At 33.5% G+C, this 17903-nt stretch overlaps 1 protein-coding gene across 2 annotated transcripts in view; it reads right to left on the reverse strand.

The window, feature by feature from the left end:
* Nucleotides 1-1162: 1162 nt before the first annotated feature.
* The window catches only part of LOC149790478 (uncharacterized), a 38723-nt gene continuing 21982 nt past the window's right edge, over nt 1163-17903 (reverse strand). Inside the window, exons 5-8 of one of the 2 annotated variants that reach the window (XM_089972530.1) lie at nt 11963-12094; nt 10468-11033; nt 9276-9300; nt 1163-5769 (exon numbers count right to left, since the gene is read on the reverse strand). In XM_089972530.1, the coding sequence (XP_089828656.1) occupies nt 5474-5769; nt 9276-9300; nt 10468-11033; nt 11963-12094 (1019 nt within the window). In that variant the 3' untranslated portion in view covers nt 1163-5473. Of the gene's footprint in view, nt 5770-9275; nt 9301-10467; nt 11038-11962; nt 12095-17903 lie in introns of both variants that reach the window. The other variant, XM_089972529.1, reaches the window with a different exon arrangement.

A 17903-nucleotide genomic window follows, 5' to 3' on the forward strand; every position in this document is an offset into this window, starting at 1 on the left:
TTACTCAACCAATAATATCTCAGACATTTCTGTATAATCATTTACCAGTCATCACTCAAGCTTTCCAAAACCATGCCTCAGCAGCATCAACTTTTGAGAACATATGTCACCTAGGTAGGGCCAATTTACAGACGCAAAAGTGTGTACATCCAACAGACTGCAAAGACTCTCAAACTATTCAGTTTTAACACTTCAATTTTGAGGAACACATATTAGACGACCAATTTTTATATCACTATTTCATGGCAAAATGTGTGCAGAGATCCCAATCGCATAAAAGGAGGAAAACGAAAAAGGGTTGCGAAGCTAGATTCCTTAGAGAAAGACAATAATCAATCCACTGGTCAATCTCTGAATGGGATTCAACGAGTTCCAGTGTCAAGCAGACAGAATGATACTACCTTTGTCTGCCTCGTTAATGTGTATGTGCTATGTCATGGTAAGAAGGGCTAATATTCTGAAATGTTTGGTTACACTAGATGAACTCAAAAAGAATTTCAGATTTACTTGATGATACATAATATATTGTTACCTATAGTTGACTTTTGAGGCGCATAATCGGTTGTATGCATTTAAGTACTCCAAAATTTGCGTTCATAACGAATTAGCGTAACTATGGTAATATCGCTTAATCTAGTTCATGATCACTTAACGTCCAAACAGTTAATGTATGTATTTATGAACGGTTGATAAAACAAGTAACACAAATCTGCAAGAATGTCTTTCAGTAATTTGTCTATAAACATAGCTATATAGTATGTAATGAGAGGATGTGGATGAAAACTGTACGGTAGGGTATCCTCGGTGCAACAAAAATACCAGTCAAAGGGACAAAAAGTACTTCCCTACCCTCTCGTTACTTTAGTTGATTGTTATTGTTGTAGGATTTTTGACGCCATTTTTCAGCACAGGGTAGGCTATATATGGTGGCCAGTATAAATGGCGGAGGAATAACCGGGAAAACCCCGGAAAGAACCACCGACCCACGAGAAACTAACGGGAAGCTTTCTCACATACCCACATTGGCCGAATCTGAGACTCGAACCCACGCAGACAGAGGTGAGATGGTAATGATCAGAAACGTTGAGCGCTTTATACCACTCGGCCACTCGGGGCCCCTACTTTAGTTGAAGAAAAACAAAAAAGAAACAAGTCTGACAAGAATACATCCTTTTTATTGTTAATTTTGGTTAAGACATTGATTGACAAAAAGAAGCATTGTGACATAAGCTGATATCTTACTCTAATGAAGTTTTTATATTAATCATTATTAATTGCTAATGATAACTGTAACTGACACTGGAAATTACACACTAAATGTTTCAATGGATCATTTGAATTAAGTAGTACAATTTTTCTTAATGTACTGTAAATTTTTTTTATCCACATGAGCAAGTCTCCAAACCTTTTAGAATATTTACGATCAAAATGTCACATTCTGTACATTGTATTGAATCTAAGTGTACCTTTTATTGACAGGTTAGATGCATGTTTGGATGTATGTACTTGAAATATTCAAAACTGTTATTACCATGTAATACACGTTAATATACCATAGTTTATTTATTTTAAAGAATGTGACACGGTAGCATCAGCTCATATTACATTCTACTGAACCATTCTGCTAAACAGGTGTTAGCTGATAATATTATTAATGGGCAAGAAATGTTCAAAAAGAACATCAGAATTAACGTTTTAGGATAAATTTAACAGGCTCGTAGTACATATCCCACGTGTGCAAATAGTCATCCGTACTTATGTTTGTTGTTCCGAATTTCGGATTAACGTGCTACATAATATATGTGTTCGTATATTTGATCTGTGAGGCACATAATCCGTTGAATGCACTTGAAATACCCCAACTCTTTACGTCATTCACTAATTAGCTTACTTATGGTAAAATCCATTAATTTAGTTCATAATCACTTAACGTCCCTACATAATGGATTGTACAAAGTGTTGCACCAATGATCAAACCTCACTATCCCAACATTACTTTAAACTTTATGATAACTACTGTACCTTATTAGTTATTTAATCTGTAAATGGCTGAACAGATTATGATAGACATATTTCTGGAAACTTCGTGTATTTTTAGAGGACTATTTACTTCATTTCCATGTAACTATGTCCTGTTTAATGATTTGTTTTCATGTGCTTTCACTCTGAATAGAATTTTGAAATATCCACATATATTACAAATTATCTTCATTTACCTACATCATACAGATCTTTCATATTAGGTAAATTATTTTATAGATGTTCAGGTCTGGATTGCTACACTTAACAAGGTGGAATACTTGGATTAGCATGGAAGCTTTCCATCAGTCAGGTGATCATACCAATGTTTCATTAAGACGATGAAATGTTTCCGCCATAAGTTACCATAATTATTACATACCATCGCACTCTTATCTAGCACTGTCAATGACATAGCCTAGAACTTTATTTACACGCATCGGCACCACGTTGCCGTGAGGTATGCCACCCATGAGCTGTATTTTCCTATCACACTAGTATTGTTTGTGGTTAATAGCATTTAAACTCAAAGGATTGTGCCTAAAATACATGTTGTTGGTTGCATCAGAATGGACATTTTCTATCACACTAGTATTGTTTGTGGTTAATAGCATTTAAACTCAAAGGATTGTGCCTAAAATACATGTTGTTGGTTCCATCAGAATGGACATTTTGAGTGTAATAATATGTGTATACTTACGTACCTAACTATCTCACACAATAAACTTAAAACAAAGTTCTTGTCATTGTTTTATCAACCAGTACATATATATGCATTTGAACAAGCATATTGCAATTTGCCGAAAAAATCACTGAGAGCTATTTTGAATTTCTTACTCCCGAGCAAAATGATGTATGTTGTATACACCCATGCGGCCATTAGTTTCAAATACGGTCATTGGTCACCTTTGCTGTCAATTAAGTTAATTTGTACAGTATATATGAAAATTGAATTCATGTATAAAATAATTCTGAATTTACATTTTTTTAAACAAATTTAATTTACATTTTATATATCAATATTTTACATCTTAGTCATATTTTCAGTTATACAGTATTTTGTACGGGAATACAGTTTTACCTGCATTAAAAAAATCCTAAAATTAAGGAAGAGATGACAATGTTGGTTTTGGTATCTCTTAGCACCTTGTCTAAAACATGCACCCTGCTGTGCACTATTAGTACTCGTTTTCTGACAGCTGTCAAAAACCTTGTTTGCAATAAAAATTAAAAAACAATACTTTGTGAGTGAATCTGACAGAAGTGTTGCATGCAAATATAAAAGTGTCACTGCAGTTTTTCGAAAAGACGTTGGCAGTATCAGACACAGATCAAAATTTTTACTTGCAGGTCAGTACCCACAAATATGTTCCCAGTGTATTTAGAGTGGATATATTCCTCTGTAATTTACTTGATTATGCTTAAGTTTCATTTGAGCATTCTTTGTATTGATTTAATGTTAAATGCTCGTTCTTTAGAATTTAATCAATCTTGTGAGGCTGTCTGTGTGCATTTTGACAATAGTGCGCAGTGAGTAATGAATAATTATTTTCTGTCACAAAGTGAAATCTATGATACACTGCAAGCTGTTTTGTCTCTAATCCACTCTTGCTAAAATAATACATTGATTTCATATCAAAATAATGCTATACAACATAAAGATTTACATCGATAATCAAACATAGAAGATTCTATTTAATGATTAGTCTACATGTAATAACAAATGAATTGCAAAATTAAATATAATAATATTTGTTTTCCTGTCTACAAGTCAATTACACATGTCCATACAGTTCAGAGTTACTTGAAATGAAGCATGCGAATCACACAGCTATGATAAATCTTGCTCATCAAGGCAATGAATTAATGATTTTGATCAGGAGTTTGGTAAATATGGAATATATATGCACTAATGATTAAATAAAATAAACAAAATTAACAAATTTAAAGACAAAATACATGTGTTAATTTACTAATGGGATAATTATATTAATTCAACATCGGCTTACAATCTGTGGCACAATGCTATCTTTTGGCCTGTAGGTCTTAGAATACTAGTAGCAATACACTACCATTGTTGTCTTAGAACAGTCCCACCTTATATAAGGTCGTGGGCTTATGTCTATTGCAATGCGGTCCTTCCAAGCAATTTTGCTTAGAACATTATTGTACGTTTGCCATCATACGATCCTGACCTATTGTAGTTCCAAAGGGACAACTGATTTTTGTTAAACATATTAACGTTCTGCTTCTTTGTTTTTGGGAAGTCATTTTAAATATACATAGGTTTTAGTGATTGTGGCACAAAAATGACGACAGATCAGCATCATGATCTGCACAAAATTAACTTTTTTAATGCCAGGATGCATTCCATCAACTTGAGTCAATTATGTTCAGCGGTCCTTTGAGGAAGCCTTTCAAAGACGTTTCTATTTGTAGAAAGGGTGACCATCCTTTATGAAATAGTATTATCTTTTATAACAATTAAATTGTTTTATGCAAAGTTGATTCCGATTATTTTGACCAAATTATGTATATTTAACAGTTGGGATTAGTAATTTCTATGCTTTTGCTATTCGTTTCCTTCGGGGGGGGGGGAGAACCTGACTCACCTGTACAAGTTTCTAAGGTCTTTCTCTATGAAAGGTTTTGTTTAATTTGTTAATTTTGTTTAATAATCGGTGTAGAAAAAGTCATTTCTTGTTGCTAATGGTGGCCACGTTTTATGGCATTATTTGTACAAAACTGAAAGATTTCGTCAAATTCTGTTCAGTACTTATGGACACGCCACTCAAAGAGAGTTCTACATTTGGTAATGGGGATCACAATGGGTAGAGGTTTGGCATCACCTGTATACATTTGAACGGGCTTCATCTGAATTTTTCTTTCTAATTATTATTTTTTTTTTTAAGAAACAAGCTCCTTAAAGATTTTACTATTATTTTGTAATTGCAACACTATATGATGGTTGATCGAAATAAATTGCATGAATTAGAAATGTAAATGTTTGTTCTGGCCAATTACCTAGTTGAATGAAAATAATCAAGTAGTGTTTGAGACGATGTTGAAAATATAAATTATTGACAAAAAATGGAAGTACAATACGTCATGTATGAAGGGCCATGCCATCAGCAGCTGGTATTGCTTTACAGCCAGTGAGATAACTAATTACTCTCTTGATTCTAACATCTAGGTATATTACTTTCCATTGTTAGTTTGTCTGTATATTTCATTGTTGCACTTGACTGAATTATGATCAAAGCTATGAGATATATATCTTAAATGACATGTCAAAGAGAACACTGCTTTTTCACAGATGACAAAAGAAACTATTGTTTATTGTAAGAAAAGTGACATGTATATAATGCTTAAATGTGTTAGTAAACAACAAGGCTTCATCCACAAATTCGATTCAGTTCAGGACATCTTAAACACAAAATCCCTGAACCACAAATTAAAATATCGTGTTCAGGATACTGACATCAATGCCAACACATCTGCAGGCTCTCTCCAGATTTCGAAATGTGGCCTGGGCCGCATTTTTGTGTACCCATTCTTGCAAGATCTTAAAACACTGCATTGAAATGGTGGGGTTTTCCATTTGTATCTGCTCAATTCTGGACAAGGAAACATCCAATTCAAGACCTAACTGAAGAAACTCCTTGCCAATTTTCATGGAAAGTCGGTTCAGTTGCTTCTCCAGAGGAACTGTATCCTGGATATTGAGGGGAAGGCATGAAGTTACGGAATCTGAAATATAGTAAATTATAGTTAGTGGATGACATATGATAAACATTTCAGCAAGAAACAATGATAAAAAAACATTGAAGTTAGGTGACCTTGAAACATCACATAAGGATGGGCATATATGCCACAGAATGCATGAGCATGCTTCATCATGATTCATCCAATGTATGAACAATGCTCCATATAAAGGTTAAGGAAAGGACACACGCATATCGTTAACAGTACATCATACTGTCGTAAGATCATCCCATGTTGCCTGTGCAGAAATATTTTCTTCTCTATTATTTACAGTGGCAGTGACCGTTTGACACAACAACCAATATGCTTCTTCCTTACTTACAGTGCAAGCCATCCAAAAAGATTTCTCCAGATATGTAATCTATACCTAATTCGTTGTGCAAAAAGCAGTGTATTCTATTAGTTGCAGTGCCCTTGTCTTTGTACCGTAAACTATTTATTATATTCCTTACCCATGTGCAAGTCACTCACAAAGTGTGTTAAGTACTCAGAAACCAAGTTTCTTTCTTTCAGTCAAGTTGAACTTGATAATTGATCTTGTAAGATCAATAGGTATCGTCATTACCCAAGCTGTAAAATATCTAAAACGTTTGACAGGTGTATATGGTGTACAACACCATTTATTGTGCAGAAATCAAACTGATAGCAGACAGACAGATGTATGCATGGACAACACCCCGACATAATACATGGAGAAAAATGTCTAAGCAAACCGCATATTGCTCATAACTGACTTTGACTCCATGGTCAAACAGATGAGCAGGCATGTTAATAATTACTGCCATGTATTAATGTATTTGGGAAATATTAGCAAATAAAACCTTAACTAGAACTAAAAACAAATTATCTATTACTGGGACCCTAACTCTAAGGAATAAGGTGTGAGCAAATATGTCAAAGAATAAACGTCTTAGCTTCATAATAATATATGCAAATTCCAATATAATCTTTTTTTTCTGTTCAAAGTGCAATAAAGCATGGTATATGCATGCTTTTGATAAACGATTGTGACAAATGCATGATTATAGTATATTGAACTGCCGTTATGTTTCAGACTATGGTATTGTTGCGGAAACTTTAAGCCTGAAGCTTGGAATGAGTGAAACTTTCCAGCTAGTAACAAGTACACTATTACTTTATTGAGGTCTATATATTCATTGCTAGTAAAGCAAAGCAAGTTAGGTTATATGTCATACTGCAGAATGTATCCTCATGGGCCTTATACATCGATACCTGTCACCCTTAAGTCTATTAATTTATTGTCAAATCGTGCATCAATGTTGCTGAACCTAAAACACGTAATAGTTCCATAGCTGTCAACTATATATTATGAGTATAACTATTATATATTTTGATTTAATAGTATTTGCTTCAAAAGTTAAGTAAAAGTGTTCTACTCGTTACATTTTGATCTTGACACTTTTATTACTATTGTCCATCCACTTTGCCCTATACTGACTTGGCCGTAGAACTATTACCACGTAATTTATTGTGATTTATGTTATTGATGAAGGTTTGACATTCAGATCTAGGCTTGTATTGCTGTTTTGGTCTCATCGTTTATTCTAGTTTGTTCAAAATGTCATGTTGGCGAACTGCCTGATGTATTTCGATTGGTACAATGAAACCAATTACTAATAACGGAATTACATCAGATTCTTAGTCTTACTACATCATGTATCCCACATGCTAGTCAACCCATGTGACCTTAAAATTCTAGATTGAAGTTTGATGTTCTGTAAAGCCAAGATCATTAACAATATGTAATTTTGTCCATTCATTTAATTGTTAGTTCAATCACATCAATATATGCAAGTCTTGTTTTCCCTACCTACCTGTGTTTTGGACACCATCTTAATTAACTGAAATGCACCTACCTTCAATTAAGAACTGGCACCACTTTCATTTATGACCAACTATGCATGATACTACTTGCTCTAGTAAAACCATCATGTTGATATGATCATTCATTCAGGAGAAGTAATTACAATAAGATTGTAAAGGTGGTTACTGCGGTGGCTACATTGTGTGTGTGAGAACTACGATATGCACTCTGAACAAGCTATACATTATAAGAAGCATTTTATTAAAATCCCCACATTAATTCAGAAGGTGTAGCGATTAAAAGATTCCGCAATTTTCAACAGTTGTAGCTATACCGGATGTTTCAGCAGAGCCATTTGCATTTAAGACAAACATAACCTGCCACAAAAGACTTTTAGTTAAAACCCTCTTGAAAGTATGATATTGTATTAAAAGATAACAAATATATTATATAGGCACCAATTTGTTTTAGAACCAACCTGGTTTCAGACGATGACTTCTGGTGAATTCCCCATGTTAATATGACGTTCGTTCAAAAGGATTTAGTGATATAGTCGACAAAACCTGTCTTGCGAGATCACCGTTTCTGACAACGAAAAACGGTCTCCCAAGATAAGATGATTTTCATATTTATAGAAGAGTACCAGTTTTTGAAGGTCAATATTTAACAGGTGGAAGAGAACAAAATATCCCCAATTGCTACACATGCATTTTATTCGTTATTTCTAGTTTCAGAATTAAGGTAATATATTTTTCCCCTGTCCAGAGTTTACCATGATATGTTCATACATCTCCAAATCACTTTTTGTGTAGTTAGGTATGGTAAAGAGGTATTCGTCCTGTGCATGAATTGCAATGTACCGGTTTTGATCATCTTTCAAGTAAATGTGGATTATGTATATACCAGTTAATGAAATCAAAAGACAAAACTAACAGATCCTTAAATAAAATAGATCTATTTAAAAGCACAACTAAAACACTTAAATCTCCGACTACATAAAGATATTAACGCGAGTAAGAAAACATGTAACAGACTGCACCACAGAGAACAACTGGAGGCCAATTATTTAGGTTTACAGTAACAACGGATTAAAGTAACGCCTTCTGTGTCCATGGTGCTACAAAAAACGCGTTCATAACAGTGAAGAAATGCATTTTTTGGCAGACAAACGTGGTTGCTGGTTGAAGTATGTAGGCGGTGGCTGACAACGGTGTGTTTATATAATAAAATCAACACATGGATCATGAGTGAGGTTGTAAACAGCAGATGGTCGCATACAAAAGAGGTCAATGAAGACATGCTTTATTGTACAATGGTCTTTACGACAGCTGCCATGTTAATCTGGAACGTCTGGTCAGCAGCATTTTACTTAGGAACAACTACACATCGTTAAAAGTCTTCCGTGAGAATCTCACATTGATGAAAGATTAAAGATGATGGCCATGTTGATCATTTTGGATGTATGAGCAAATATATTTCATTTAGGACCAATCTGAGCATAAGAAAAATGCATGTAAAGCTTCCTAATAATCCTCGAAGAGGGTTAGGATAAATACAATAAACAGTTTTGCTAATAGATGAATGGATGACGTATGGTTGATAAACGATACCATAAGCTTCTCGTATATGACCAGTAGGGCTAATACGTGTACAAATATTAACTCACCAACTTGAACATGTCCTGCTGAAACCTGAAAAACCATAACACATATAAGTTATACTTGTATTACGACAAATGATATAGAAGCAATGCACTGCAAACGAATACAGACCTTCCACTAGTGAGGTACGCTGAGTAAACAAATAAAATATACAGTTCACAATATCATTAAATTCATATTTTATTGTAATCGGACAATTCGCGACCACCAATTTCAAAAAATAAATATCAAACATCGCTGATTACGCAGGAAATTTAACAGGATATTCAGGATATTCTTGCTGGACAGCACCAATAATTTCATAAAAAGAAACAAAGCATTTGAAACCCTGACGAACTGGAGGGTTTGCCTATTATTAACTGATATACGATCAGATGGAAGAATATAACCATTGATATTGCCATCCATGGTCATTTTCATGTGTCACGTGGGAATTTATTTGAACTTAGTCTGCGAAATTATTGTGGATATTTGCTTTATAAAGTATTTTTAATATGTTATCATTAGTAGCTGCTACTAGTTTAATTATATACCTATATTTTAGTTGCATCCCTTGCTACAAAAGTTGCATGAAAGGTTATTGGACCCATGTTTTTGTTAGTGATGTTATAAAGAACATACAGTGTTGACGTTATAAGCCATATAAACTATATCTGGTAAAAAGAATGAACACTATGCCACAATCCCGAAGGGACTGATGGGATTGAAGTTCCTCGAGGATGACAATTATCTGTCACAACGTTTTGATATTCTGTGTAATCATTAAATTTCTTGCTGTCAAAGAATTTGCTAATTCTAAAATGTCACATACATATGTTTAATATTAATAAAATGTGTACCAGTATATTGAAATTCACATGTATCTTAATATAAATAGGTCCATTAGTAAATCTTTCACCATTAAAGATGCATTTCTAACCATTTGTTTCAATAAATGTTTTGTTCTCAACCAACGTTTGGGAAAATAAATATTCCTATGTTTATAGTAGTGGACAGTTTTGGTTTATTTTATTAAGTGTTAACACGGGTCTATATGGACAAACATAAATTGTCAACCTACAACTCATCTGCACCATGTCAGTTTTGATGACTTACACTACTTATAAAATAGAGAACAAGTTATATTTTCATGCATAAAGTTCTCTGGCGTATACATTATCGTATAGTGTTCGAAAAACTGTTTTCTTCATCACTAACCTTATCCTCAAACCAGCATTTGAGCAGGTCCTGTGAAACGATCACATGACTCTGGTCTTGGCAATGACAAGGCAGTTCTTCATTCACTTGGAGCACTGGCACAGGTTTAACGTGGTCCACGGAATCTCCATCACACTTAGGACACTGGATACACAACTCAAATTCCAGGCTCAGGCAAAAACAACCACGAATTTCAGAGATTTTCTCAGTGATGAACTCCCTGACTTTGCTACAGACCTTGGTGTTTGGCGTTCTCTCCTTGATTCCCAGTCTGGTGATCCTTGCAAATATGACATACTCAGTGAAGTGCAAATATAGCCTGTGAACAAGGTCAAGGTCAAATATGCAGCAGCCACAAAATATCAGATTTTCTGACTTTTGCTTGGCAATTGGCCAGCAAGCCAAACATGCAGCGATAAGCCTATGAAAAATGGGAGGAGGCAAAAATTTCTCCTTGAAGGCATAACACAAAACTGAAGTGCTCCCCATCTGAGGGTTTGGTGCTGGGGTGATAAATTGTCTAGGAGTTGACTGGCGAAGCATGCAGGGAGCAATGCAATAACTTTCTACCTAGAAAATGTAAAAGATATGATCATTTCACATAATACATAAGTAAAGATATTCAGAGTTTCCTTAAACAGTTATCGCAAGCAGTATTGTCACTTAAACGTTTGCGCCCACCAACCCCCAGCCATTATAATAATATTACTTTTCCTTGATTGTCCCCCCTCGGGCTGCAATGCAATGGTCATGCATGGCACTTTTATCCTTCTGATTGCCAGTAAAGTGGCGACATGTGTAACAACATAATCTTATGAATTTGTAGACAAATGTTCACAGTCCAACACAGTTGGACACGTTCAAATTTGTTGCTAGGTATATCGATACTTTGTATAGCTTATTTTTACTTATATAACGAGTATGACTAAAACAAAAATTTCCAATGTTTAGCCTTCCTTTCAATAGATTTGAATTCATCTAAATACACCATTTGAAAATATGTTTAGCCTTCCTTTCCATAGATTTGAATTCATCTAAATACACCATTTGAAAATATGTTTTATTGTTACTTCACATCAGAATATCAAATAAGACATACAATTATTTATCTTATGTAATCCTTTTTGTAATTACCCAACTTGGTGAATTATTTATCAGGGCACGCACATTTTCAAATGGTGTATTGAATGGCAACACTGCAATGAGGCAGTGGATGTAAAACCCTTTGCCAAAGGATATACAATATAAGCCGACGTGAGCTCTAATGGGTATCAAATGTTAGACATTCATGTCCAGAATACTAATCACTAGTCCAATTGTATTCATTAGGTTTCAAGAATTAGGTTTGAAAGCAGCATTGTCCTTATTATTGAATTCATAGCAGCAATTTTAGCATATAATAATAATTTAATTGAGTAGAAGTAAAGAAATAACATTTCACACATTATACAAGAGTCTTGCATCACCTATCAGAACATCCATGTGGTATGTTCACTAACCTTGACCTCATCTCCACTGTCATTGAAAGCTCTTGGTCTTGCCACAATGTTCAGTTGCTCCATTAGCAAGAGGATATGCTCTTTGTTGTCATAGAGCTCTGGGTTTTCTCGTTTTGTCCAAACAGCATCTAGGAGAAGGTGAAAATGTAATTCATTATCAGATCAATGTAACATAAAAAACTTTCTTATAATTAGTGACTTATTTTAAAATCAATTCAGCATTCAGAGGTTATGATGTTACAAGTTTATAAATACATAATTTGCACTTACGTAACTTGCATTGTCAAATGAGCCATAATTTCACAGAATTCAAACAATATATGAAATATGAAACAAAGCCAGATGAGATTATATTATTGCCAAGCTCCTTTTTAAATCAGAATGAAATAACAATTTAACACTCAACATGATCGAAATGTTGATGACATCTAGGGTGCAGAAGGAAAAAATGGAGATACAGATGCCAGTGTGATCGCTCTGTCATGTTCTACCAAGATCTTTTATTAAATGATATCCCATCAGTCTGTAAATCCGAACATTCCCAAAACATTTGCAAGGGTAAAAACTGACACAATATTATATTGCAACAATTTCAATAGCTTGCAATTCCAACTCGCCCCTCATAATTTCTCCAAACCACTAAGCAGTGACCCAAGCTATATATGATGCCTGCTCAAAGAGTATTTGAAATGTAATTGTTATTTTACATCCAACCCATCACCCCAATTGCTTAGTCAATAATAATGAGAATTTTCATGCAGATAGTTACCATTAGGCCAATATATCTACACATTGACATGACTTTCCACCTAGTTGTTTATGATGTGATAAGATAATAGATAAAAGCATGGATAAATAAATGGCATGAACATATCAGAAATAAGCTTCAAAAGGTAATAGGATACTAATATGACAATATAAGTATATTGTGCAAATCACGATCCAGAATGTCAATATGATATGCACTGTGTAAATAATTACACGGGCAGCAATATGATCTGTATTGTGAGTGAAGGTATGGGGTGACAATATGACATGTATAGTGAAACCCTGCTGTAAGGCGATACCCGGGTCTGCAGAACGCCATCCCATCATGTTATGTATCCCACTGCGCCATAAGCACACGTGTCGGTGAACTGAAGATAATAGTTTATGTGCATCCTATTTGCTGTACAAGATTAACGATGGTGGGAACAAAACTTTGGAATTTATTGATACGGTACTCATTTTATAGCATATGAAACAAGAGTTCTTTAAAGTAGTTACTACATATTGTTATAAATTTTGGTACAAACATATAATGTATACATAATGGGCAAATTGCTTGTAAATAAAGTATGTGTACTGACCAATCGCCAGCCAATCTGATTATATTTATTAATATTAATTCCATGGCAAGTTTGCCTAGATCCATTTGACAAGATCGAGTTAATACCATCACACTGAATTTGAAACTGTATTTAGGAAACATTTGTTGGATATGTCTTACATTTTAGATTTCTAACCAGCAAGAAAAGACATAAATCAGGCATTGGTAGTTTCTATAAAGAATCAGGCAGTTATTTACTTTTTTAATGCATTTTCGATTAACACTGCAACCATCGCATATAATTGAAGGGACCCAGTAAGAGAGCAAGCCATTCAATTGCATGGGTAAAGAGTAAAATCCTTCAACCATTTGAGTCAATCTATAAGAGACGATGACAGAACACGTACAGCATATGCTACATTAATTAAAAATGCATTTAAAACTATGAATGTGCACTATTGAGATGAAAATTGGGAGTTTTATGTTTGGTTATATTAGCAAATTAAGCAGATCAAATGGCTCCATTTAAGTGAAGATCAACGGAAGTAGTACCAGCTATTTGTATGTCAATTTAGTATTACCGTTTATTTTGTCTAGGAGTAATTTGGAACTGTATTTCGTCCTTGTCAGTAGATGCCTAAGATGGCGTTTATGGTTTATTGTTTCACGTAAACATGTGAGTAAATTAGTCAGTATATAATTTTGTGTTAAACACATTTAAGTCGTCTGTATTGCTTGGTTGATTATATAAGATGACTACGAAAACGCTTATTGGCTGTTATATTTCCTGCATTGACCAACAACTGTATAGAGGATGCACTGAAGACAAAATCAAAGAAGACTTCACAGCTTAATTGTTGATAGCTCGATAATACTTAGTTTAACAATTATCAGCATTTAAAGAATTCGTCTTTCCAAACAGAGGCAAGAATATACCTTAGTTCTTTGAGAATACAAAATATTTTTCCAAAATATTAAATCAAATAGATGTTTTCTTTTGGCTTAAGGCGGTGTAATTTTTCAAAATCGGGTGAAACTATTGTTTACTTGGTGCTATAATGAAACGTGTTATGCCGGGGTTACACTGTATTATGTGAATGATGATGTAGGGTGGCAATATGACATGTATTGTGTGAAACATGACATTGGATGGAAATATGGTAGGTCTTGTGTTGTTTCAGAATAAGATGCGTTGTGCAAATCAAGATTTAGGAGTTACAACACATGTACCGATATAAAATATTGATATTTCTCAGGACAGCTAAAGAAGCATGTGTTGTAGTTGGCCTAGATAACTGTTGTGATGTCAAGAGGATCGCATTTTGGGGGAAACTATTCAGATCTTATTTCCCGGATCATGTAAAAACTTTATATGTAAAGCCACTACATATGGTTAGACTAAAATAGCATCTAAAACTCTGTTTTAATTAATTTTCTCCTTAAACATTGAACACTGAATTATTGTCATCTACAAAAACCTAAACTTTAGAAATTAAAACTCATTATAAGATTAACTTAGCAACATTGGTCTGATATTACTATCGAAATTAGCTGTTAATGCTGGATATTGACCAGTATAGGCTAAAGTTATTTCTGTTGAAAACTTCTATACTTAGTATGGACTTGATACGTTTCTAGGTAACACATCTGTTACTGTTCATATTTACTACAAAGATATGTTGTAAATAGTGCACATCAAAGCATTTTCGCTTTCGCAGATATTTACTTTGAATGTAGCACAACAATGTCACTACACATGTACCTGGGACCATGAACATGATTGCACGAGAGTTTTTAAAAGTGAAATTAGATATGGATGCAAGTAAAGCTTTCCCTACAAAGTATAGTAATTTATACACATAGGTATATATGAGTGAATGAGAGAGAGAGAGAGCAAAACAGAGAAACGTTTGAGAGAGTAATAACGTTATTTGCTACGTATATATAAAAGGATATTGCATGGTTAAGTTAGGCATGTTATATTTTTAAATTTTGTTCTATTTGATCTTTTACATTCAAAAATATTACATCGTACTAACATTTTATAATTAAAATGAACATAAATACATTTTGTTTTATGGGATTACCCTCACGTATGACGTTATTATATCACTGTTATTCTTCACATATATATATCTAAAAAATTGTTCCATTATTAGTTCCTTAATTGTCACCATTGCCGAAAAGTGTCTTTAAGTTTGGTGGTACCTAAAATTGGTGAAACTAATTTGTACTTGCTGTAAAGGATATTATAAAATGTTACAAAATGTGTGATTGATCAGTAGACCTTCGGCAACAAATTTGAAAGCTTTTGAATGTTAGAAGTTTAAGTAAGTATGTGGATGTTTGCCTACAAGCTAACTAGTTAATATTTTCTTCACAAACGTTTGATTTTATCTTTGTTATTCCAGCATAACAAGTTTGAATCTTGTTTGATTAATTAAAACCATCATTGTCCAATCATACAAGTGTTTTTGCGCATATTATTCGTGATTGGAAAATTAAAGTAAAGCCATTAAACACTATGTAAAATTTAAATAAACAAGCAAAATGTAATAACACAAACAATAAATCTGATTACCATATGGATAAGCAAACCTTACATAAACGTTATTTAATATCAATTATGTTCCAGATTGATTTCGAGAGAAGAATAGAGCAAAGAGAAGAGAAATAGAAAGGGAAAAGATACAGAAACAAATTAAAAATGAAAGAAAAAGTCGCCATAGTTAATAATAAGTATTAATAATATAAATACCTGTAGAAGCTGTTATAATGAAGGGTCACTGATACACATGAGAATCGAAGGCATTCATTGGATAGAGTGTGATAATTGTAGCATGTGTACCATCAGGTATATGTGGGCAGTGCTTATGCTAAGAAATTGCTCTTAATCGTCGGATAATACGCTGCTTATAACTGTAAAATGATACAGATTTAGTAATCTAACATGGTCTTTTCAAATACAATCTTTTTCTATGAGCATAATTGATATTCAATAATATGAACTGACAGATTATGAGTTATACATTCGTATTCCGAAAACACTTTAAGTCTTATCCTGAAGATATGATTTCATTGCCAACGTACAGCATACAGTATTTTAACAAATATTGTTATAAATAAATAAGTAATGTATTATGTTTCAAATCAATGTGGTTAATCAGATACAAATTCATGTAGGCAGACTCGCTGTAGGTAAAGATCCAATTGATGTATATAGTATATTTGAAAGTAGTGTGAAGAAGCAAATTTATAAAAATCCGAATTCTTGGCAGAACCCTATCATCCGAACAAGTACATAGATTAACTGTTATGTGGCCAGCTGATTATACAACTTGTTTGTGCATGTGACGGCCTCCTAATGCAAACAAGCATACGCAGGGAATATGGTTCAGTTTTCCAATGTTGAAGTTACCAATTGAATTTGGAGCTATTTATTTTAGCAATCAGTGATTGTTTCATTTTTACATCTAATTGGTACCGTTCAGATATTGGAACGCGCGCATTCAAGAGCAAAAGTGACGTGTGTAGTTATTTGTCCCTGGCAGTCACTAGTCTAACGCCAGTAATGTTAACAAGAAAACGCCATAAAGTTGAATATGTACACTGGAAATAACATATTACGACTTTATGGTCATGCACTAAGTAACATAAGGAAGCACATTGAACAACGTTTGCAAAACTTAACAAATAATTTAATTAAAAATGTTATAAATAAAAATGTGAGAGAAACTTACAGAATGATGAACTTAATACAAACTAATCCTGAAAAGTTATTTTAAAGTCTAAACATTGCAAATAAATCTCAGAACCGTATATGTACTGTTCCGCCATGAATCGTGACGTTGTAAAAATGACGCTGTATAGAACCACTTCGAATAATTCACAATAGTTCCAGAGTATTGTGATAGTCAAATAAAAAGCACTTTCCTTTTCCCTTGAACAGTCCAAACAAATGATATCCTTTTAAATAATATCAAAGTTCAATATAAAACACATCTGCCGAGTTACAACAGGAACACAAGAAATCAAAATGTCTCCAAAATAGGAATGAATCTGATTGCTCATTTTTCTCCTTTGTATGTATGTATATATATATATATATATATATATATATATATATATATATATATATATATATATATATATATATATATATATATATGCATTACGACCACATACCTCCACCTGACAGATCATATACTTTTCTAATGCTTCAAACTTTCCATTCATGCGACCTAAACCACACAATGGGAAATATCATAATTCCTCTATAACCGTCCAACTCCACCAGCCATTGAGAAATTACCCCAAAGTCGTCAGGAAGTCTTACTATTAAGAGTATTATTATTAATATTCAACATGTACGAAATCATCTAGGTCCAATGCAATTTCTTTATCTTAATATCTATAAAAATAGATCTAGACATGTAGGCAAAATCTAACTAAAGAAAATGACTATAATTTACAATCATGAATAAATGTTACAAACAGTATAGATAAAATAATGTACCAAGAGGTTAAAACATATAGATATACATACCAAATGATAAGATTAATCAGCATGATAGGAATGATACGCCCATACTCATTTCGTTTCATACTAATGTGCCCAGCATTTGCCA

This window comes from Sinohyriopsis cumingii, chromosome 10 (genome assembly GCF_028554795.1).
Source record: "Sinohyriopsis cumingii isolate HCF-2022 chromosome 10, ASM2855479v2, whole genome shotgun sequence".
In the NCBI taxonomy this organism is placed as follows: domain Eukaryota; kingdom Metazoa; phylum Mollusca; class Bivalvia; order Unionida; family Unionidae; genus Sinohyriopsis; species Sinohyriopsis cumingii.